The sequence below is a fragment of the Phyllostomus discolor genome, chromosome 3, assembly GCF_004126475.2.
Source record: "Phyllostomus discolor isolate MPI-MPIP mPhyDis1 chromosome 3, mPhyDis1.pri.v3, whole genome shotgun sequence".
In the NCBI taxonomy this organism is placed as follows: domain Eukaryota; kingdom Metazoa; phylum Chordata; class Mammalia; order Chiroptera; family Phyllostomidae; genus Phyllostomus; species Phyllostomus discolor.
Window position 1 is genome coordinate 167,923,527 of NC_040905.2, and position 24,243 is coordinate 167,947,769.

Genomic DNA, 24,243 nt, shown 5'->3' on the forward strand with positions numbered 1-24,243 from the left:
TTTTGGTGAATCACAGAAAATTAGAAAACTTGAAAAGCATAATGTGATTGCTTAGGGGTGGACCCTGCAGGTTTATCAATTCTTCTGTGGACCAAAATTTCTTCCATCTTCCTAGAACTGTCCTGCTTGGGCATCTCTATGACCTCAAGCATTTTAGTGAACAATGGAACATTTCAATCAAACCATGAGATGTTCCTCAAACCTCTGAAAGACCTCTATTACCTGGAGACTTGGGATATTATTCAGGAGTATAAGTTTAGATGCACTGGCCATCTCTCTAGGCTGCTGTCCAGTAGAGCAAGGGTGAGTGGGGCCAGGGGTCACATGTTGATGGTGCCAAAGGCACTCAGTGGCATTGGAAGTGTCAGCACATACAAGAAGCATCATTGGTGATGCTGGGGATGTGCAAAGTAGGCACAGACAGAGATGGACAGAGAAGCAACTCAGCCACTTATAGAAACTTGACTTATATTTAACAAGGGGGGATATAAAATTACATCTCAAGGGCCAGGAATTCCAATTCTATGTTTTAAGTATTACAAAATGATTGGGTGCCATCTTGAAGTTAGATGAGTAAAAAAGAAGATTACAGCACTTACAGTCCTTCCAAGTTTTATTTGACCATACCAGGAGGAGTTGCTATACCTCGTCTTTCTCCCTTTCTCCTGCTTTTAGCTTTCATAATGACCACCAGTTTGGAAGTTGCGATTTTTTTAAATTTACACTTTTTTAGTGTTTTCATATTTCTTTTCTAACACCACAAAATGCTTGAATAAGCAGAAGATAAGCTTTGGTAAAAATAAAAATCATGCCCACCACCAGCTACAACAGCAGTTCTCAAAATGTCCAAGGACCATGCGGCCCATTCTGGGGGTGGGTTGGTGGTGGTGTCTTTCCTGAGACCCTCCTAGGGGGCTGGGAAGTCAAAGCTATTTTCGCAATAACACTAAGATGTTAGTCGATATTGATACTGTATTAATATTTGCACCGATGGTGCCGAAGCAATGGTGGCTGAAACTGCTGGGTGTCTTACCAACAATGATGGCCGTGGTACCAGACTTTACTAGTTATCATTACATTTCACTGTTATATACTCAAAGTTTAAAACAAAACAAAGCAGTTTCTCTTGAGAATGTGCTTGATGGAACCTAAAAAATTATGTTTATTAAATCTCTACTCCTGCTAGTAAAAAAAAATGTCTATTTTCTATTCCAAGGGGTGAAGTGGGAACTATGCATTAAGCACTTCTGCTACGCTGGACTAGGACAGGTGTCCTGAAGAAAGACACTTATGGGGTTGTTGCACTGAATTGCGGTCACTCTGTTTCATGAATGACTGCGCGAAGGAATGGCAGGTGGACAACTACAGTTCTTTAGACTTGAATGGCAGACATTTGGCAAGTGAATGAAGTAGGACTGTCATGTCAAGGAAAACAACTTACAGTATTGATTGTCAATGACAACATTTAAATTTTCAAGCAAAAACCAGAATCTTGGAAAAGGAGTCCTCTCCCACCTTATGATCTTGACAATTTTTTAGGACTTAAAGACGATTCTGATGAGATTGGAAGTGATAATGAATGAAAACTTTTGAAATTGTATAATAAAAATATGTCAGCATTTGGAAGATCTGCACATAACTCAACAAACCAGTATTTTACAATGGCCAATCTATGATGTTAAAAGATTCATACAAATTGAAATTTGGATTTTAATGTAACAGGATGAAAAGTTCTCTGACATGGTTTCAGATTTTATGTTGCAACTAATCTTCAAGAAATTGTGTCTTGTTGAATTTTGATGTACCAAAATAGGACATCTACAAATATCTGTAAAGATTTCTTCTTTTTTTTTTAATTAAAGATTTTGTTTATTTATTTTTAGGGAGAGGGGAAAGAAGGGAGGAAGAAAGGGAGAGAAACATCCATGTGTGTGAGTAACATCAATCAGATGCCTCTTGTGCGCCCCCAGCTGGGGACCTGGCTGCAACCCAGACTTGTGCCCTGGCGGGGCATCGGACCAGTCACCTTTCTCTTTGTGGGATGATGCCCAACCAACTGAGCCACATTGGTCAAGGGCTACTTCTTCCTTTTTTGATATCTGTGTCATATTTAACACATTTTGTGATAGATTTTCTTCCTGTATTTCAACCAAAACAACATCTTGCAACAGGCTGAGTGCAGAAGTAGGTAAGAGGATCTAGCTGTCTTCTATTAAGCCAGACATTACAGAAACTTACATGCTACTACTCATCACTCATTTTTGTTTTTGAAAACATAGTAGTTTTTTATAAACAGGTTATCTCCATTAATGTGTAATGAGTGGACTTCCTATGGTCACCTTAAAATGAATTGATAAAGCCCTGGCTGGCGTAGCTCAGTGGATTGAGCATGGGCTGTGAACCAAAGCATCGCAGGTTCGATTCCCAGTCAGGGCACATGCTTGGGTTGCAGGCCACGGCCCCTAGCAACTGCACATTGATGTTTCTCTCTCTCTCTTTCTCCCTCCCTTCCCTCTCTAAAAATAAATAAATAAAATCTTTAAAAAATGAATTAATAATTATTTTAAAAAGTTTCAGCTTTAATTTCCAGCATGATAACTACTGATAGCACTCAACATAGATGAAAGCTTTTGGAATCCTCAGTAATTTTTAAAGGTTTAAATAGATCCTCAGACCCAAAACCTTGAAAACTGTTGAGGTACGTAAGATTAATTTGAATTTCATTGCTATTCTGTGATCTTTAAGGCTCACTGTCAGTGCCAGTTTTTTATTTGAATTGGACCCCGAGAGGAAAAGAAAGGAGTGTATTATCACTGAATACATATCTTTTTCTTTTGTTTCTTTTCTTTTGCTTTTTTTAAACGGATTTGATGGCAGAGGGAAGAGGTGGAGCAGTTGCTTCTCATCTGCTCTCCCACTGGGAGAGAAGGAAGCCACACCCCAAAACCCTCCCACTCGAACCTTCCCAGAACTCAGGAAACAGGATTTGCCTCAAGCCTCACCCTCTTGGGGCCGAAGAGATTGTGGTAGAGTGTCCGGAAGCGCTTGCGTGTGTAGTTGCAGCGATAAGCGCCACCCATCAGGTACTCGATCACCAGGCCGATGTCAATCAGGCTGATTCTGTAGTCTGGGGGCAGGTTCCCCTATCAGGGAAGAACGAACAAACATCCAACAGACAGCGTGATTTACGAGGGATTCTAGTCCATGTGCTCTGTAACTATTTTAGAGTAAAACAAAAATTAAAAAAGAAACATATGAATGTATTATTATACTGGTTAATTAATTCACCTTAAAATAGATCCAACCGAAACCTGGATATTCTCGCTTGGAAAGAAGACATAAGTTAAATAAGAAGATGCAGTAATCGTCGGCAATAACAGAAAATCAAAATATTTATTCAAGTCTTCAGCTGAGGAGAAAAAAACACCAGTGTAGCAGAAAGAAACACAAGGCTGGACAAGGCAAATGCTACCGCTCCCAGACGCTAGGAACGCGGTTCCCCCTAAGTCCCCAGGCCCCTCGCTGCTCTCTGCCTCTGACCCAGGCCCCTTACTACCCTCTTGCTGATCATTTACGTCTTCACACCCACTAGATGAAGACTGCTTCCAGAAGGTGATTGTTACTACCAGGGCTTGCACTAGGTGGAGTATGCATAGAGTTCAGATCTCTTTTAACACCAAAGTTCTATTAACAAAAAAACATTTGGCACCTTTTTATAAAAGGAGAGCAGGATGGATGTCATTATGAAGTCTCCTCCTTGTGTCGAAGGAGAAAGCAGAGAGGAATAGCTTTATATTTTTAATTGTTTTATTTATCTTTGTATTCCCAGTGCCTTTTATAAGTGCCTGGTGTGTATGGTAGGCATGCAAAATGCTTTGTGTGGTTGTTGTTGAAAATGTGAACGAGTAAAACAGTGCCATGAACTGATGTGGTGGGATCTAGTCTCAGTTTGGGTATCTTTTAGTGTTATGTTCTCAGTAAGAGAAGTAACTAGCCACAGTGTGTGAATCACCCCTGTTTGGGAAAGCCTCACTTGACTGCAGAAATTCGACTTGAAATATGTGTCTTGATGTATCTGCACTGGCAGGAATGGGTGGATAGCAACTGAAGCAACAGCCTAAGTGGATGAGATCCCAGTGCCACTCTCAAGTTTCTTGCTGAGTGTAGACTTAGTTCCCAGCCTGCTGGTAGCAATGTACCTCTCCCTTAACTTGGGCGTAAGGTGGGCTTGGGGACCTAATCTGAGCTGGCTGAGCAAAGTGGGACTTTGTGAAGGGCAGCCTAGATAAGATAGAAGCACTTTGAGGCCCAGCACCCCTCCCATCCTTGACCTTGGCCCATTCCATTAGCTGAATTGTCCCTTCACAAAAATTGTTTCTTTGTTCCTCTCCATCTCTCGGAATTTCAGGATTTCCTTTGTTTGAAGACTATCTCATCAATCTAACTAAATTGTCAAATTAAGCTATCCTCAGGCTGTTAAGAAAGACCAATAGTCTCACTTTTTATGCAAAGCATGGCAAAAATATAAAAAAGAAAACTTAGAGAAGGTTTTATCCGAAGATTGTAACTTTTCAGGTATTGCTCTTTCCATAAACATTAAATTGAGGTTAAAAATATTACTCATGCACTGATTTTTCTCCATTATTTTGGGACAGGTTAATGAGGCTGCAGTTTCTGTATGGTCTGGCTCTACCAGACGGTGAAGCAGCTCTGGCATTTCAAAAGCAGAAGAGCCCCAGAGCCGACACTCCCGAGTCAGCCTAGTCTCCCTTGCAGGGGGTTCCTACAAGAATGACCCCCAGAAGGCCCACCCCATCTGTGCTGTTTTCCTTGGCGCTGTGTAGAGGGCAGGAACACGTGGTATGAGTCAGCTGCCCTGGGCTTCGTTCTGTCTGTCCTTAACCAATCAGCCACTTTCCCTCAACGCCTCAGTATTTTTTTCCTAGTAAAAAGGGTTGAACTTCATGGCCTCTGTGATCTGCAATGTACCAGGTTTCAAAAAAGATCCCCAAAGGATTTATTGTGGTGGCTGTTGAAAGGTAGTCATAGTGAGTCTATGAATTTGTGCCTATTTTTAATCTTGTAACAATTTTCTAAATTTGAAACATGGGTAATATCAACACCTATATATCTTCTTTTGAGAAATGTATACGCAAACATGAGTTTGAATTCTAAGAACAAGAACCAATATTGCCTGAAGGCCAATATTGAATGGCAATATTTATACATTTGAGATGTCTGTAAGAGTGAGGGTTGTCAGGAAAGTGGTAATAGTAAAATTCAAAATAAATAAAATTTAAGAGGAACAAATAAAACATTTTTTGCAAACGACTTTATTCATAAAGGGCTCTTAGGTTTATAGACTACTAAAGAAGGTGAGAACATTTTTTTTAGAAACTTCTCATATAAAGCTTGATTCTTTCAGAGTGATGTATGATCTGATCGGAATGAGGAGAAAGGATTCAGAGACTCCTGGGTTCTGCCCAACTTTCAGTGAAGGCCTGAAGTGGGAGGGGTGGGTAGGGGGAAGCCTGCATTCTGATTGACCACAAGGTGGCGATGTTCACCTAACCAAAGCCAATGAGGGTTCCTTCCTCATCAGCATTTGCCTGCCTGCTATTTTGTGTGATGTAAACGAATACAGAGCAGGTGGGAGGATTTGGGGGTAAGGAGAGAATCAGATGCTTTGGTAGTGATATCAGGAGGAGGGAAAGCTTACTTTACCAGGTAACGTGTTTGAACTCAGTCTGCAAGATTGACTGGAGCTGGTGTTTTTTTCGGAAGCAGAGAAAACAAGGGAAATTAGTTTCACAATTTTTACTGGGAAGAGTGGCAACCTTTTGGGGAAGATGAAATAGATTTCATAAAATAAAAACATTGTCATAACTATGTCCTGGGTGAACTCTGAAGGGGATGGCAGCATCGGTGCCTGTCTGAGCCGATGGCCTTGGCCACCTGTGGCATGCAGGTGTAACAGATGTGCAGAGAACAGTCAGGAATGTGATCCTGCAGTGGGAATAGCACTGGGCCAGACTGTGGGCCTGGCCAGATCACATCCTTTCTCTGTACCTCAGTTTACACGTTGATAACAGGCAGTTTGAACACAGTTTCTTCTAAAGTCTTATCTATTTCTAAAGGTCTGATTGTCTGACTACTATATGGCAGGCTGCTCTTATGTCCATGCTGCTGGGTCACTGGGTAAGGACTCTTGTCCAGAGCTCCAGGGTTGATATGGTTCCCACTAATCCCCTGAAATTTGGTTAGCAGAGCTGGAGGCTTAGAGACAAGGGACGGGTAAGGGATGGACAGGGATGGGGCTGTGCTCACCACCACATCCACCTCCTCTGGAAAAAGCAGAGAACTTGAACAGCACCTCACGTGCCACAGGTAATGTCCAAAAACCTTCTGGAGGAGTCTGACTTTGCTCGGGTCCTTTTCACATAGAAAGTCAACAGTGATACTGGTGTGCTACTCCTTCTGCTTGATGTTTCTGTTATTCCCCCTCCCCTTTTTGTAATTACTTTGGTAACTGGTAATGCCTGAACACTTATTTCCCATTTCAGGCCTTAACAACACAAGGCATGCCACGTGACTTAAATAGTTTGATCCACAGAATGAAACGGAGAAGCGTGGGTCTAGGGATAGGTATGACTTGGTAACGTGAAAATGTCATCTCATTTTTTCGTATGAGCCACTACTCTGAAGCTAAGTTTTAAGCCATGCCATACGTAAGCATAACTATTAATCAAAAGAATTGTTTAAATTTACTTAGATCTTCTCTTCTAAGTGCACTCTGTTTTTCAGATGTCAGCTTATGATAACACTATAAGATTTCAGCTATTTAGGAGACATTTTTTTTTCTTGGAAACTTATAACAAGCCTCCAAAACAAGATTGTTTCCTCCCAATGAATGTTAGGTAGAAATGATAGCCAGTTGTCAGGTTTACAAAGGAGGAGTGGGGACAAGGCTATTCTGGTGAAAGTTTATGGAAAAAAGAGGAGTACATTTCTCCAGTGTTTGCTGCAGTAATAGCCTGGGTAACTAATCTTATAAAAAACAAGACTGCTTTTATAAATTTGCATGGACTTAGCAGATGGGATTATAAAATGTTCTTTCTTTACCCAAAGTGTGTCTGAAATGCTTTTCATTCTGTAAAGCTCTGAGTCTTGATTCCCATGTGAATGAATTTTAAACTATCATAATTTTACACTACTTCTATATAAAACTTAAATATCATACTCCTTTGGTGGGGGGATAGTATAGGTAGTCTGAAATATTAACACATTTAATTTTCACTATTACTTTAAAACATACAGAGGCACAAATTGAGCAGACAGTTAGCTACTAAAATGGCAAGTTAGAGTTCACGAAAAAGCAGACAGACTCAGGCCACTCTGGTTTAATAAGAGAGCACTTGGTACATCCAATGGATTTATGCATGAAAACAGTTCAGGGAATTTGGTTGGCTTCTATCATTTTAAATTTCGAATTGATGCTGAATAGCAGCTCTTTACTTCATTGCTCCTAGATTGTTCCCTTGGCTTAAATAACTTGAGATTTTGAAACTGACTTGGGAGAAATTCTCCACAGTCAACCCTGTTGATTCCAAAGGACAGGTGGACTTGCTGATGTCACACTGGTTAACTCATGGCCGGATAATTCTGAAATGCATTCCCTGGGTTTGTAAGGGTTACTTACATTTCATTTACAGACATATTCTCAAACACTATGTTCAAGGTCCAGAACTGTGTTCATAACTCATGAATAGCATCTTGTACCAGGGTTTATCACCTACTGATTAATTTTTTGCCACATATTAAATCAGTTAATACATACATAAAGTCCTATAATCATAAAGCACAAAGTACCTGCTAATTATCATGTTCCTTAATTTTTGACAATTGCTTAAACTGTTCAAGATTTTCTTAGCAACATAAACCTAGTTTGTGTAGACTTTGAGTATCTTATTGGCTCCTGGAAGTTTTCTGGAAACTTTCCACCTGAGGGAAATGTGCACCAATAGTAATTTCTGTGTCATTCACTTCTTAAAAACAAACAAAACAACCCCCCTCATTTTTCGGCTCCCTCTGTCCACGTGACAACATGTAGACACTTCCAGCTCCTTCAGCTGCCATTACTATTCTTTGCTCTCCAGTCATCACATGCCCATTGTTACCACAGAAATGGAGTCTGCATTTCCTGCTCCTACTCCCAAGGGAAGAAGCTAAACATAGGTTTCCTGATTCTCTCCACTTTACTGACAGTCTCCATTGCCAGGTTAAAAAGATAAATTGTTCCTAAGCCAGTTCAGTACTTTCCTGGGTGTTCTGTTATCATTTTTTCCCAGTTACCAAATTAGTAAGTAGATGAATTCTTATGTAACTGTATACCCTTGCTCTAGTATTTGGATAGCACTGAAAGAAAAATGAAACTGCACCTCACTAACCCTCCTGCCTTCCAAATTCTTACCAGTTTGTTCTTTCTTGTGAGTTATTATTTTTGAGGTACATCCTTAGCTAATAAGTTTTAAAAAAAACCCTACCTTAAAATACTCTACATGCCTTTCCATACAAGTGACATGAACAAATGCAAGAGGCAGCTAATGGGATTTTGGAAAAGAGAAAGTGATATTGCAAAGCAGAGTCTGGCAAGGAAGAAAACCTACAAGGAGGGGTTCTGATCATTTGTACTCAGTAAAATCTAACTACAAAATCCCTTTGAAACTCATGCAAGATGTTGAGAAGCTGAGTCACGGAGATGGATGAGCGGCTTTATTTGAAGGTCAGGATTGACCAACAGCTGGGACTGAGGAACAGGGGCACAGGTGTGTCTTCAGAGAGCCTCCTCATTCCTTCAGTGACACAGAATAGCTTAAGGCAAGGGGGACAATATCTTATTATTTTAGAAAAATCTCAAAACATTTTATTGAATGCGAGCAACAAATATTTTGGCAAAGAATACACATCAACTGTATACACAGTCTTTTGGGATACTGCCCCCTGTTTAGTTTCTAGGCAATTTTCAGCCAGGATAAACTGAACAAAATGAGAAGACCCAAGAGAAAGAGAAATGGGTTTGTGGAGGGCAGGTGTGCTTATGGCTTGAAATGGGGTGGGCCAGGGAGAGAAGTGATTTTGGTAAAAGAGTAGTTGGGTCCAACTGGTTCATAGGTACCAGGTGATAACTGTAAAAATAAAGGCAGTGGCATAAATTCACACATTATAAGCAGCCCCTGGGCCTTTGCTTGGCCTTTTGAAGGAAAACGAAAAAGAGGCTACCAGACACTGATGCATCAGTTCTAGCCAATGAGCTACAGTGCCATGAAGGAACTGGACTCTGTTCTTGACCTTACTGTGTAGCTTTCTCTGAGGGTGTCTTATGGATTTTGGTGAGGAATTACTGCAGTTTGGTAGGTGGGTACACCTCTGCGTGTGTGCACATGCATACGGGGTGGGGGCAGTGCCACCATCTATTTTGTCTCTTGCAGTTAAGGCACCACTGTCTGGGAAGGCTGCCAAAGGCTCAGGGCCAAAGCTGCCCCTGGAAGAGATTTCATGGGGCAAAAGAACAAGCACTTGGCTAAATTTAAAAATAACCTCCCTGTGACTCACTCTTCTCATCTATACTTGGGAATAGTACTATATAATAACAAGGGAATAATAATAGAATAATAATTCTACTCATAGAATTGTTGTACAGATGAGCTAAAGCACATAGGAAGCTCAGCCTGGTGTCACACACTGAGTCATCACTAAATATCAGGTATTATTGTTATGTTATTAATCAAAGGTTCTGAGTTCTAATCCTAGCTCTTCACTAACCACCTAGTACAGTTCTCACCTCCTTGCATTTCAGCCTCCTCATCTGTAAAATGTGACAAATCTACTGGCTTTCTTTCCTCTGTCAAAATCTTAGATAATGAATGTGAAAAAATATACAGGAAAATAAAGTACTAGAAGAATGGTATACATACATGTGCTTTAGTCTCTGTTTCTCTGAGACTTTTTGAGGTATCCTTACTATACTTTGTATAATGCCAGATGTGACAGTGATACATTGCATCAGGAGCTACTGACTAAAGATACCTCCTACGGTCAGTTGGACAGCATGGAAACTAGCTCTCCAAACAGTGAGGGGCATACAGAAATATACAGGTGATGGCATAAATCCACGTGACATGGGAAAAACGCCTAGAGTTCCACTATTGAAAAGCACCACGTCCATGAAAGCATCTAGAACACGGAGACTGGAGAAAAACCGCAGCTGTGCCAGAAGCAGAGATATCAGAGTTAAAGGCCATACACACATGCTGTGTCCTGAAATGAGGGGTCTGGCAGGGACAGGAATACTCTGGTGGCTCATGCAATGCGAAACAGAGGCGCTTTCTAATCACAGGAAGCAGTCAAGACGGCCTCCGACGCGCAGTCGAGAGGGTTCTTACCTTTTTGACATCCCTGACCAAGTGGTACAATGTGTTTGAGGGCCCATGTCTCTGAAAACAATAAAGAAGAATCAAATGGTTTTGCTAGTCGGGCTCTCACTGGCAAGGCAAGAAGGATCTGGAAGGAAGGGTCTGGCTGGTGAGGGGCAGTCATTAAGATGAACCTTGTTGTAGTTGCTCAGTTGTACCTGCCTTTTCTGAAGAAACACACTGGCAGATTTTTGGATTGTGGTTCCTCAAGAGAAAGCATTTGAGGCTCTAGGCTCAAACTTTATAGAGGAAGCCATCCATGCTGTTGACAGCTAAACCAAGACATCATTTAAGGGGCTGGTTTTGCAGTAGGGAGCATGGGGAAAAAGGGACCAGTGTATTGCACTGGAAATGCACTTTAGCACATTGCCAGTTGCATCTTGTTTATCATCCATGTTGAATGAGAAATTATCTAAAGTAGGGGTTGGCAAACTTTTTTTTTGTAAATCGCCAGATAGTCAGTATTGTAGACTTTGTGGGCCACACAGTCTTCATGGCGACTGTTTAACTCAGCTGTTGTGCAGAAGCAGCCAGAGACAATCCCTACACAAATGAGGTTGCCTATGATTCAGTAAAACTTTATTGGTGGACATAAAAAAGAGTAAAATTTCAAAAATTCGAATGTCACAAAATATTATTCCTCTTTTGATTTTTTTCCAACTGCTGAAAAATGTAAAAAACCATTCTTGTAGGCCATACAAATATAGATGATGAGCTTGGTTTGGCCCTTGGATGGTAGTTAGCTAAAATCTGGTCTAAAGAAAAGGCCACAGGAAGTTTGGGAAAAAGAGAGGCTTGAGAAAGATGTATGCTTGCTTAAGGTAAGAATAATATGAAATGGTTTGCCATCCAATTGTTTTCCAGGAATAGGAATGTTAGCTACAATATAGAATGCCTAATTAAATTTGAAGTCTCATGCAATACTTGGGATGCATTTATATTAAAAATTATTTGTTGTTTATCTTCAATTTAAATGTAACTGGGCAGCTTGTATTTTTATTTGCTAAAGTTGGCTACCCTATTAGAGGATCTCAAAACTGATCTGGCAAAGCCCTGAGCATAGGTGAAGCATGGTCAAGGACTGAGACAATGCCCCCTACTTCCTCAGCAACCTGCTGCTTTACGCAGACACACTCATCAGAACTCTTTTTCCACTGAGGGATGGGGTAGTGTGTAGGGATTAAACATGCAGACTCTGGAGTCAGGGTGCCCGGCTCCCAACTTGGCTGTGCTGCTTACCAGCTGTGATCATGGGCAAGCTACTTAACTGTGACTCAGTATTGCCATCTCTAAAAGGAGGATAACATTTCCACTTATCTGGGAGAAGTGTTGTGAAGATTAAATGATAAAATATTTATGAAGCTACGAAAATGCTTAGCACTCAATAAATATTATCTATGACTATTATTAAGGCCATTCACTGCATCATAATCCTTATCAACAGAGTTCTCCAGGGAAACATTGCCAGTTGATTGGAGTGATAAAATCTATTGGCCATCTAGAACTTTATTTCTTGACAATCATTGGAATAAATCACTCTACTCCCTTGATTCTCTAATTGATAGGCAAGTCATTCAACTCTATGCTTTATTTTTTACTTAACTAAAAACCCATCATTCTACCCCCAGCAGATTTATTGAGATATAATTGATATAACATTGTGTAAGTTTAATGTATAAAATGATTTGATATTTGTATGTATTGACAGTGAAGTGTTTATCACAGTAAGTTCAGTTACCACATCTTTCACCTCCCATAGTTACCATTTTGTTGTTGTTAAGGTGAGATCATTAAAGCTCTACTCTCTAGGCAACTTTCAAATAAACAATGCAGCGTTGTTAACTATAGTCACCATGCTGTACCTTGGATCCCTGGAACTTATTCATTCTATAATTAAAAGTTTGTGCCCATTGGCCAATACCTCAGTTTTTCTGAGGAACCTCCACAGTGTTTCTTATATTGGTTCCCTTGTCATGTGTTAGTGGGCCACATATGCATGAGTTTATTTCTGGACTCCTGACTCTGTCCCATTGTTCTATATGTCAGTTTTTATGTCAATACCCACTGTTCTGATTACTATAGCTTTGTAATATAGTTTGAAATAAGGAAGTGTGAAGCCTCCACCTTTATTCGTCTTTCTCAAGATTCCTTTGCTATTCAGGGTCTTTTGTATTTCCGTGCAAATTTTAAGATTGCCTTTTCTATTTCTGTAAAGAAATTCCATTGGGATTTTACAGGAATTACACTGAATCTATAGATGGCTTTGGATAGTATAGACATTTTAACAATATTAACTAACACTTCTAACCCAAGTACACATGATATCTTTTTATTTGTAACCTCTTCAATTTCTTTCATTACAGTTTTATAGTTTTTGGTGTATGGTCTTTCAATTCTTTGGTTAAATTTATTGACTTAAACTCTCAAGTAATTTATTGTTTTTGATGCTATGGTAAATGGGATTGCTTTATTTTTTCAAATAGTTCATTGTTAATGTGTAGAAATACAACAGATTTTTGTATGTTGATTTTGCATCCTGAAACTTTACTGAATTCATTTACTAGCTCAATAGATTTTTGATGAAGTCTATAGATTTTTTTTTACTGGTAAAATAAAATTTAATTATGCTGAGGCTATGCCACACTGTCTCCTCATCTCAAGAAAAAAATGTCCCTTTTAGATGTGGATAAACAGTAAAATTCATCACAGAGGACTGTTTTTTCTTCCTTATAGAAGTTTCTTATATTCAAAACATAATTAAAAAATATGTTTTAGCTACCAAAACACGTGTTTAGTATGAATGGTTAATACAGGAAAACTCTGACCCAAAGTAATCTCACATGTTTGCATTTAAGTGTTACTTAGGAACGAAGAAGTAATTTCAGGGATTTTTACTGCTGAATTCCCAGCCAAAAGTTAATTTCCTGTGCTAAATAGAACATAAACAGAGACATTAAAAAAGTGATATTAGACTCAAATTTGCCAGCCTAGTTTTAGTCCAGGACAACCAGAAATAGATAGATACAGTGAGCAACTAGACACTAACTGAACTGATTTCCTTTCCTGGTGGATTCTTTTTTTTGGAATGAATAATGCAAATAAGGTGTCAAAGTACCCATGAAACATTTGGGGAAAATATCTCATTTTCTTCTTAACCAAGTCAGTTAGCCGCTGGCTAGTCTTCTGCCTCAGTTAGCTCATTAGATTCTTGTGTGCTTCTTTATGTTCTCTGAGAGAAGAAACCTTAAAACCTTACATCAGTCTTTCTTTCAAAAGTAAGATGCCAGATGAATATTTTTTCCACTCATCACTCCTGGAAACAAGTGTCCCCCAAACATTCAGTAATGAATGAGTACACAAACAACATTTGGATATTAGTGCCATGGTTCAAGGGTTTCCTGCAAACTACCTTTAACAAGTTTGCACTGGCAGCAGGCATCAGGATGTGCCAACTCTGGCATCGTAAGTTTTATGTGCTGCACTACACATCTGCTGCTGTCACTCAGCCAATATTTAGCCACATGAGCAGAAGAGCTGAACAAAAACATAGTTCTGATAAAGGCGGCATTCATAAATCCAATGTAGTTTAAATTAGTTGTTTTCACAATCAAGGGCTGCCATTTGGGACTATTTTGTTAATGATTATAAACAGGAATTATTTAGAAGAGAAAATACTTCACTGTTCTTTACTGTTGCATGAGTGTCTTCTATATATACCATCAAAAAGCCGTTTTTAAAATCAGTGTTTCAAATAAAAGTGAAGCTATGTTACTGTTCAGCAGCTCCATTCAAATAAACATTGGTGCTTCATTCTAAATAAAATACTGTAGCCGAGGTAAAAGCTTAGAAATCTGTATTCTAGCTGTGTAAAACAAACACCTCGCTCTGCATACTTTCAGACTGCCACTCTGCTTTAGCAACATGAGTCCACCACATCTTCAACAGGTAAAGCACTCTGCTGAGAATATAAAAAGTCATAAAAGGCAACTAGAAAAGATTAAATCTTGGTAGGCATGTTAGCTTTCTTTGAATAAAAACAAAAATAGTCATTGCCATCTAGTTAAATGTCTCTTTTGTTATAAAGTGTTTCCAGTTATTGAAAAAAGGCTCTTAAAAACCCAATGGCCTGTATCTTAATACCCTGCCCCCTCTTGCCCTAATACACAATGGAGGAAAGAATCATTTAATGTGCAAATTGCCAAAACAAATGTGGAGGAGAGGGGACTTCTTGAAATGGTGTGACCAGTCAGTTCTTGGATTTTTCTTTTACAATATCAACTTCTGTCCCAATAACACAAAGTATGTACAGCATGTTTAATAATATGTAATATGCAAATCTTTGTGTTGCTGTCAGCCACCTGTATACCCACCCACCCTCCTCATTCACAAATGTACCTCTACTAAACACAATTATATCATTAAGCCTGTTAGTTTGAAAAAATCTTCAGTTTGTTAAAACTGGAAGATCTTTGAATAGGAGCTCCATTTATTTGACTCAAGGTTATAGACGTCTATGGTATTCAGAAATTCATTGCCATTAAATGTTCCCACTGCATAAATGGTGTTCCCTACAGCTGCAATCTGGGCATAGTCCTTGGTGAAGTCATATTTCCCATCATCTTCTGCTCATTTCTAGTTGGATCATACATCTCCACACAGCTGATGATGTGGAGCCATCAAAGTCACCATCCACAAATAGTTTTCTGTCCAGAACAGCTACTCCAGCTCCTCTCCTAGACACATTCATGGGTGCAATTAAAGTTCAGGAGTTATTTACAGGAAAAAAACATTCTATGGTGCTCAGGCAATTCCAAAACTCTGTACCTCTGATCATGTACAAATAACCACCAAGCTCACAGACTGCAGACTGGTCTCTATGAGCATTTAGAGGAGCACAGCTTGTCCATGACTTTGTTATAAGATCAGAAACATCACAATTTTTCTGTCCTTTTTGACTATATGGACCAGAGCCACCAAGGATGTATAATTTCCCATTCAGAGCACACACCCCTGCATTACAATGGTTAGTTCTCAATTCTGGAACAGGAATCCAGTCCCCTATGTATGGCTCATACATCTCTACACAACTCAGGTTATCTGAGTGGCTATTTGATTGAGCAACCACGTAGAGTAGGCCCATCAGTATGGCCATCCAAAATCGGACTCTCCGTGTTCTCATGGGAGCAAGGGAGGACCAATGATCTGTATGTGGACCATAGCACTCAACTGTTCAAAGACATTCCTCTCCATTACAGCCACCTGCAGCTGTGAGTTTGCCATCCATCTCTGCTGTCCCCAGACCAGACCACGTATAATGCATAGGTGACATAGCTTTTCTATTAGCTCATCTGGTTGCATCTCAGAGCTTAAACTTTTGGTTAGTTTTGGCATACTTGTTGGTGAGCTCTGTGGGCTGTTGCACCTGTGAAGAAGATGACACAGAATATATTATCCAGCATAGCCAGGCATAAGTGTTATTTGAAGTCTTTTCTGAAGCAATGATTTTCCACTCATGCTTAGGGCTTTGTACCATGGCATTTGGAGAAGAGACACATCCAGTGGAACTGCTACTTATGTGCTGATGGCCATTCTCACGCGGTGGCTTTTTCTGCACAAACTGAATGTGGTCACTGCCAGACACCTCAGCCTGTCCATCTAGTAGGTTCCCGTCCAGCAGCTTGTGATCAGCTGAGTAGTGCAAGGTTTGACATCAGCTCGTCCAGAGTGTCTCCATTCTCCCAGATGCTACACTGCACCCAGCTGATTACCTTTGTGTCCAATTTGCCATTGCTGGGCAAGCAAACATTATCTTTAAGCATTGCGTCCAACTTTAGCTGTGGATGTTTAAGAAACTCTTCCTCTTCTCAAATTTGTAACAAATGCTCCTGAATATAAATGTCAAGCTTATTCAACAAATGTGAGTCTCCCATATAACTAGCAAAGTTTTGGTAAGAGATGGAGCTGGTAACATCCATTTTAGACAGTAAATAATCTGCACAAATCTTCTTTACTTGGTCCATCTTCAGCTTTTTGGCTGCATAATAAACATCTTTGACTAATTCCTTATCAGCTTTTAACTGTGCAGTGTAGGCATAATTCAATAAGACTTCAACAGCTTCTGGGTTGAGATCATCAAAATTAACATGAGAAACCCTGTGAGGGTCAGTCTCATTATTAAAGATTTCAGATAAATAGGGACTGCAGCGAGCCAGGACCGCTCTGTGTGCTACCATCTCAAGGCCAAACACCTGAAATCCAATGTCACAGAACTGGCTACTTTTCCTCAGGGTGTTTAATTTGGCAATAGAAGACTCAATGAAATTTTCATCTTCAAACCTTAAATATTCATGGGGAATCACTTTTCCTTATAAATTTGGCTACACTATACTGGAGAGAAATGTCCTTCTAGGATGTCTTAAATAATCCAAGACAAAGTAGTGTTAAAACTCAGCCCTTTATTGAGGTATGAAGACGGTTGAAGTGAAGGTGGAAGTGTCTTAAGATCCAACGGTGATTCCAAAACTATCAGGCTTGGAAAGGATGCAATCAAGTCCTTAAAAGCTATAGACATGAATTTCTTCCATGGTAACCATGTATCATAATCCGGTTCCTCTCTGCAGAGAGGGAAAATCTCAACTCTGTAGCTTCGGTGGGGAGCAGCAGGGAGCAGCAGGGAGCAGCAGGGAGCAGGCAGGCCCAGGCCCAATGGAAAGCATCTCGAGGCCTCAGAGGCGGGTAAGCCATCGAGTGAGAGGATGCGCAGTCAGTCCACAGAGGTTGCTAGGAGAGGGGGTGCACCGAGTTTTCATTGTTTGCGGGGACTCGCTCCTCGCTCGCCGGCACTGCAGCAGGCAGAGCCACTGTGCCCAGCAGTACCCAGCAACTGACCTTCACGTGCGGGTTTCAGAGACACTGCGGCGGCTGCCGCCTGCTCGCGCCTTCTACAATTTTCTATATACAACATTATGTTATCAGAAAACAGAGACAGTTTTACTTCTTCCCTTTCCAATTTGGATGCTTCTGTATCTTCTTGCTGAATTGCTCTAGCTGGGACTTCCAGTTGCTGTGTTGAATAGGAGTGGTGAGAGTGGGCGCCACTGTCTTGGCGCTGAGCTCAGAGGGAAAGCTTTCAGCCTTTCACTATTGAACATGATGTGAGCTGTGGGTTTGTCATATGTAGCCTTGTACTGTTGAGTTATGCTTCTTCTAAACACAATTCGTGGAGAGTTTTCGCTGTGAACAGATGCTACATTTTGTCAAATACGTTTTCTGAATCTATTGATATGATCATGTGATTTTTATCTTTCATTCTGTTAATGTGCTATAACACTTATTGATTTGCATGTGTCAAACTATCCTTGTATCTAGAAATGAATCTTACTTGATCATGGTGTATTACCTTCTTAATGTGCTGTTGAATTTGGTTTGCTAGTATTATGTGAAGTATTTTTGCATTGAATTCTATCAGAGATCATGGACTATAGTTTTCTTTCCTTGTAGTGTCCTTATCTAGCTTTGGTATCAGGGTAATGCTGGCCTCATAAAATAATTTTGGGAGTGTTCTCTCCTTTTCAAATTTTCTTGAAGAGTTGGAAAAAAATGGTTACAGGAGTTAATCCTGTAAATGTTTTGTAACATTTACCTGGCCCTGGTTTTTTCTTTGTTTGAAGGTTTTGATTTACTAATTCAATCTCCTTATTTGTTATTAATCTGTTCAAATTATTTATTTCTTTATGATTCAGGCTTGGTAGATTGTACATTTCTAGGAATGTATCTATTTCTTCTATGGCTAATTGTTAATTTTTTTTTAGGGAAAGTTGAACCTCCTATTCCACAATTTTGATCTATTATTCTTACTGAAAGTCTCAGTATGCTGAATCCCCCCCCCAAAAATCTTCAGAGAAAACAGAAACCTAGAACCACCCTGATAAACTGTTTTCGACTTCCATCAGTGGGAATAAGATAAAGGCAGGGTGGCACCATCTAACACCTAAAACTGTCTGGGAATAGGTTAACGAACTTCGTCTCATTAGTACTGTGCGTGGTGGGATAGAGGAGCGTTCTGACAAATGAAGGCAATGATAATCTCTAAGACAGAAGCTTTGGTTCAGTAGTAGCTTATTTCTTTACTTAGATTTGTGACCTTGAATTCACCTTTTGGCCTTAGTTTTCTCATCAGTAAAATAGGGGAATGCAGTATCTACATTGTAAGTTTCTCTGGATTTTAGTGAGTGTCAGCTCAGAGCTAATGTACTGAATTTATTCAATACTCACCAAAACATCACAAATACTTTTTCTTATGACTATCACTTGATATCCCTAGTGAAGGAATTAAAAAATCACTACAAAACAACAAAAAATACTTTTGGGTAACCCAGAACAAGAGGTTTTTATATTTTATTCCATTGTCGTGGAAAAGGAAACAGCTTCATAGTTCTGAGGATAACAGGATGGTGCAGGATAGTTAATTTTCCCCCTTTTGATGCTTGGCGTTAAATCACTCCTCCTCTGCTGATTGCCTCAGACACCCTCTGGGCTTACAGATAAACTGTGTTCTAATTTCTATATGCTGGTGGTTTGGTATCAGAATCTGAGAATGTTACCTTTTGGTGATCACATAACTTTCTGCCTTAAATGCTGACAACTGAGCAGTTAAAACAAGTGGAAATTTGGTGACTTGCTCTTTCTTGTCTACACAGGTGTAAGGGAACACTTGTGAACAATGAGCCATGCATTCGGAGGGCAGGAAGGAGATTCACAGGCATGTAGGGGGAAAGGAGAAGATAAAACAAAAAACGTAGAGGGAATAAAAAGTGCCTTAGCTCGGTCCTACCGTATTGTACAATTCCTCTAGTCTGGAGATGGTGAGAAAACGGTGCATGCTTACTCCATTCTCTATGAGTAATTTCACAAAATCCACTCTGTCCAGAACTAGGGCATCCAACATGGCTTGTTCCAGAGACCCCACCTGCAAATCAAGTCACTGAGTTAGTCTGCCCCAGGCTCCAGAGAAGCAGCTCTTCGGCGTTCATCTGAACAGTTTAAAAATGGGTGCCTTTGACATCTGGTAAACCTTCAGCACGTCCAAGAACATGCTAGCAAGACTGTTCTAACTCTACTTTTGGGGTAGCTACAATCTCTCCTGTGTTTTGGGGCCTACCTTTGCAGATAGAATTCAAGGGTTTCTATTTGCTAAAGTTGATTCCTCCTTGAACATCAATCTCAATCTCTCTCTCTCTCCCTCCCTCATCCTGAGAAGGTACAAAGATTGACAAGGCTTTTTCTCTCCCAACTCACTGACCAAACTTCTGCAACACCAGCAAAGTGCTAAAGTGGATACTTTGCTGTCTTTGTTTTCACCTTTCTTAGGCTCTGAATTAGACCCTGGCTGGCTTGAGAAGAGGGACCCTCATAAACAACAAAAAGGAGGCTGTTCTATTTTTTTTTTTTTTTACTTAAGTGACACCACCATGCCTTTGTCTCACCCATTCCCCTCTGAAGACAGCAAGTATTTAGGTCCTTTGGCCTATTTACTAGGGTTTTATTTAATTCCTTTTATAAAAATTTCCCAGGGTCCAGACTCCTTGAAAATTCTTTCCACACTAGAAAGGCACTAGTGACACTAAATGAGCAGAAGCTCTCTGGGGAAAGGAAGGGCTGAAAACGACCTGGATAGTGCTTCCAGGCACGGAAATCCAATTTCAGGCTGCTGGTCACCTCCTGGAGATATCTGCCTGCGTCACCCAATGGCCAATTTTCCGTTTTTATTTTCGGTAGTCAATTGAGGAAAACAAACCAAGAACAGTTATATAAAGCTTTGGTTCCCTCTGCGCTGTTGTTGGGGACAGGGAAGACCTGTGCTCAGCCCCAGGACCAGATGGCGCCCACACGGGAAGCCTGCTGGTGCTGCATCTGACATTCGACCAGGCCGCATCCCAGCAAGGGCGCCACCGCTTGGGAGCAGCAACCTCAAAGACAACCAGAAACAAATTGCTAATTCCAACCCTTCCTTCATTTTAACTAATACAAATTTGTATGACACATATTTTTAAGCGACATTTAAAAGAAATGGCATCATTTGCAGCTGAAATTGCCAACAAAGGCCACTCAGAGAGATGGAAATGTTTGGAACATTTCAAGTTGTGCTTAGTCGTGTGTTCCACCAGGTGGCAGTGATTTCCTAAATCATTTCCATCCCAAAGCAAAGGCAGCATTTCTGACCTGCTCTCAGAGGCTGCTGCTTCTTTTTTTAAAAAATGCTTTTTTAAAATTATATTTTATCATTTATGCTATTACAGTTGTCTCAGTTTCCCCCCTTTAACCCCTTTTACCCAGCTGCCCGCCTCCACTCCCTCCAGCAATCCCCGCACCGTTGTCCATGTCCATTGACCATGCATGTAAGTTCTTTGGCTACTCCATGTCCTATGCTGTTCTTCGCATCCCCATGGCTGTTCCGTAACTACCTATTTGTACTTCTCAATCCCTTCACCTTCTTCACCCATTGCCCTGACCCACCTCCCATCTGGCAACCATCAAAATGTTTTCCGTATCTATGATTCTGTTTCTGTTCCCCTTGTTTATTTTGTTTTTTAGATTCAATCATTGATAGATATGTATTTATTGACATTTTACTGCTCTTCCTTCTTATGAAAGAAAACCCTTTAACATTTCATATAAACACCCTTGCCCAAGCAAGTGGGCTTTTCAGGGGTGACAACATATACTCTACCGGCCACTGTTGCCCATAAATAAAGATCTGGCTGCGAGCGATGTCGACTCTGTTCCATGCTAAGGCCAAGCTCAGCTGGTCTGGGGCAGAGGCATTGGCTCCTGTAAACAAGAAGGGGAGAATGTGGGATAGAAAAAACAATGAGGAGTTATTATACCAAGAAGACCCACTCCATCTGTCTGGCATCAACGCCCCTCTTCCTGCAGAGCAGACTCAGTTCTGTGGGAGCGTTTCTCAGACTCAGCACTACTGGCATGTCAGGCAGGATGACCCTTTATCATGGGGGCCACCCTGTAGTTGTCGAATATTTAGCAGCATCTTTGCACTGGACCCAATAGCACTGACAATAGCACCTCCTTCCAAAGTCATGACAATTAAAAATGTCTACAGACATTGCTAAATGCCCCCAGAGATGAGGGGAGACAAAATCAGCCATTAAAAAACACTGCTTAACAGTCTTAAAAAATTAATATATTGCTATACAAATTTTGTATTAGTTTCAGGTGTACGATATAGTGATTTGATGTTTTTATACCTTACAATGTGGTCACCCCACAAATTCTACTAATCACCTATCACCATGCAAACTTATCACAATATTATTGACTACATTACCCTTTATCTTTTTCACCCCCTCCCCCACCCTCACCCCTGGTAATCATCATTTTGGTTTCTGTTTCTATGAGTCTGTCTTTGTTTTGTTTTGTTTGTTCATTTGTTTTGTTTTATTTTGTTGATTGCACATATAAGTGAAACCATTTGGTATTTGTTTGTCTCTGACTGACTTATTTCACATAGCATAATACCCTCTAGGTCTACCCATGGTGTCACAATGGCAAAATTTCATTCTTTTTATATTGCTGCATAATATTCCATTGTATATATGTACCACATCTTCTTTATCCATTCATCTATTGGTGAACACCTAGGTTGCATCCATGCCTTGGCTATTATAAGTAATGCTGCAATGAACATAGGGGTGCATATATCTTTGCGAATTAGTGTGTGTGTGTGTGTGTGTGTGATAAATACCCTGAAGTGGAATTGCTGGGATGTATGGTAGATCTCTTTTTAGTTTTTTGGGGGATCTTCATACTGCATTCCATAATGGCCACACCAGTTTACATTCCCACCAACAGTGCCCAAGGGTTCCCTTTATTCCACACCCTCACCAACACTTGGCTACTTGTTGACTGTTTGATAATAGCCATTCTCAAATGGCATTTCTGATTGTAGTGTACATGCATGTTGGGTCAGTGTAAACCACATACTTATAGTAAGTTAATTAGTGTTTGGAATGATGAATATTAATTCAATTTACATAGGGATTTTTCCATAAAAATATATTTCTTATCTCTTCAGATAACAACAGGACTGCAAACTTATTCTAGAGTTACTGGTATAAGCAAGTGTTAGTGTATTAAATTTTTAGAACACACAAACCAACTATGCCATCATCACCATTTTACAGATGAGAAAACTGAGGCACAAAAACTTGTCCAAGGGGAAGTAGCAGGGAAGTGCCAGAGATGAGATTCAAACCCAGGCAGTCTGGTTTCAGAGCATTTTTTTTTTTGATTCATAGAAACGTAGAAAATTTTATTGAACCCATGGTATGCCCCACACAAAGTGAAGCTGGCAAATAGGCTAGGCTTTTTCTGTCCTCAATCACAAAACATCCCACAGCTGTGCTAATGAAAAAAGGCTAGAATATCCTCTAATGCTGGATGGTTAGGGCCAAAATTGATAAAATGTTACCTAAAATTCACATATGAGCTCCTTTGATTCTTTTTATTTTTCATTGGTCAAGCCATTTGGGCTTGGAGATATATTTATTTATCCAGTTTTATTAAGACAAAATTGACATATAACATTTTATTAGTTTTATATAATAATGTATAAATTATTGTATACTTATTATAAATTATATACAATATTGTAAACAAGTCATATAGTTTTATCATAATGATTTGATATATGTGTATATTGTGAAATTATTACCACAATAAGTTTAGTCACTCAGAGTTACAATTTTTTTCATGTGATGAGAACTTTTAAGATCTGTTTTAGCAACCTTCTGATATACAATACAATATTATTTACTATAGTCACTGTGCTGCAGATTACATCTTCAGGGCTTGCTTATCTTATAACTGGAAGTTTGTGACCTTTGGTCGCCTTTACCCATTTCGCCAGCCCCCGACCCCCACTGCCTTGCTGAAATCTCGATGTCCTCACTACATTGCTCCTGGTGTTGAGAAAGGGCACTAGGAGAAGCCTTACAGGAAGAGCTGGATGCCCAGATGGTTTCATTTGCTCAACAGATTTTTACTAAGCTCCAATTCTCTGCCAGCCTTTCTTGTGGGCACTGGGAAGACAAGGTTGGACCAAAGTTTCTACCCTCAAAGAGGAAAAAAAACCCACCCACTTCTCATACACACATACACAAATGTTTTTGTTGTTGTTACTGTTTTCTTCTGTTGAGTCCTCCTTTAGGTTCTATTACTAAATCCCTGTTTGGATGGAGTCTTTCCAAGGCTATCTAATAGTCTACATCAGGTTCTGAAGTGACTACAATTATTTCCTTTGAAAAAGTGAAGATTGGTTCTCAGTTGGGCTCCATCCACCCCAACCCTGCCAGCCTCATTTACTCAACCAGTTCATATCTATTGCCACCTCTCTCACAGTCATAAATAGGAATTCTCCACTCTAAAGTCATGCTGTAAAAATGCACACTGATAAAACAGTGATTTAGTGATACTTATTTTGTAAAAGAATTTCCTTCACAAAAGTATTTCTCACTCTTTTTTAATTTTTATAATCCTCACCTGATGATATGTTCACTGATTTTAGAGAGAGAAGAAGGAAGGAGGGAGGAAGAGAGAGAGAGAGAGAGAGAGAGAGAGAGAGAGAGACATTGATCAGTTACCCCCATGCATGTCCTGTCTGGGGATGAACCTGCAACTCAGCTATTTGCCCTGCTTGGAATGAACCTAAAACTTTCTGGTGTATGTATGGGGTGACGCTCCAACCAACTTAGCC

The 24,243-nt window shown here is 40.0% G+C and overlaps 1 protein-coding gene and 1 pseudogene across 1 annotated transcript in view; both read right to left on the bottom strand.

Annotated features, from left to right (window-relative positions):
* TRPM3 (transient receptor potential cation channel subfamily M member 3) overlaps nucleotides 1–24,243 on the bottom strand; it is a 501,162-nt gene that overhangs the window by 93,862 nt on the left and 383,057 nt on the right. Inside the window, 5 exon segments of the mRNA XM_036021739.1 lie at nucleotides 3,003–3,143; nucleotides 3,289–3,324; nucleotides 10,443–10,493; nucleotides 19,306–19,440; nucleotides 21,202–21,302. Of these exon segments, the coding sequence (XP_035877632.1) occupies nucleotides 3,003–3,143; nucleotides 3,289–3,324; nucleotides 10,443–10,493; nucleotides 19,306–19,440; nucleotides 21,202–21,302 (464 nt within the window).
* On the bottom strand, nucleotides 14,041–17,436 carry LOC114504130 (annotated as a pseudogene).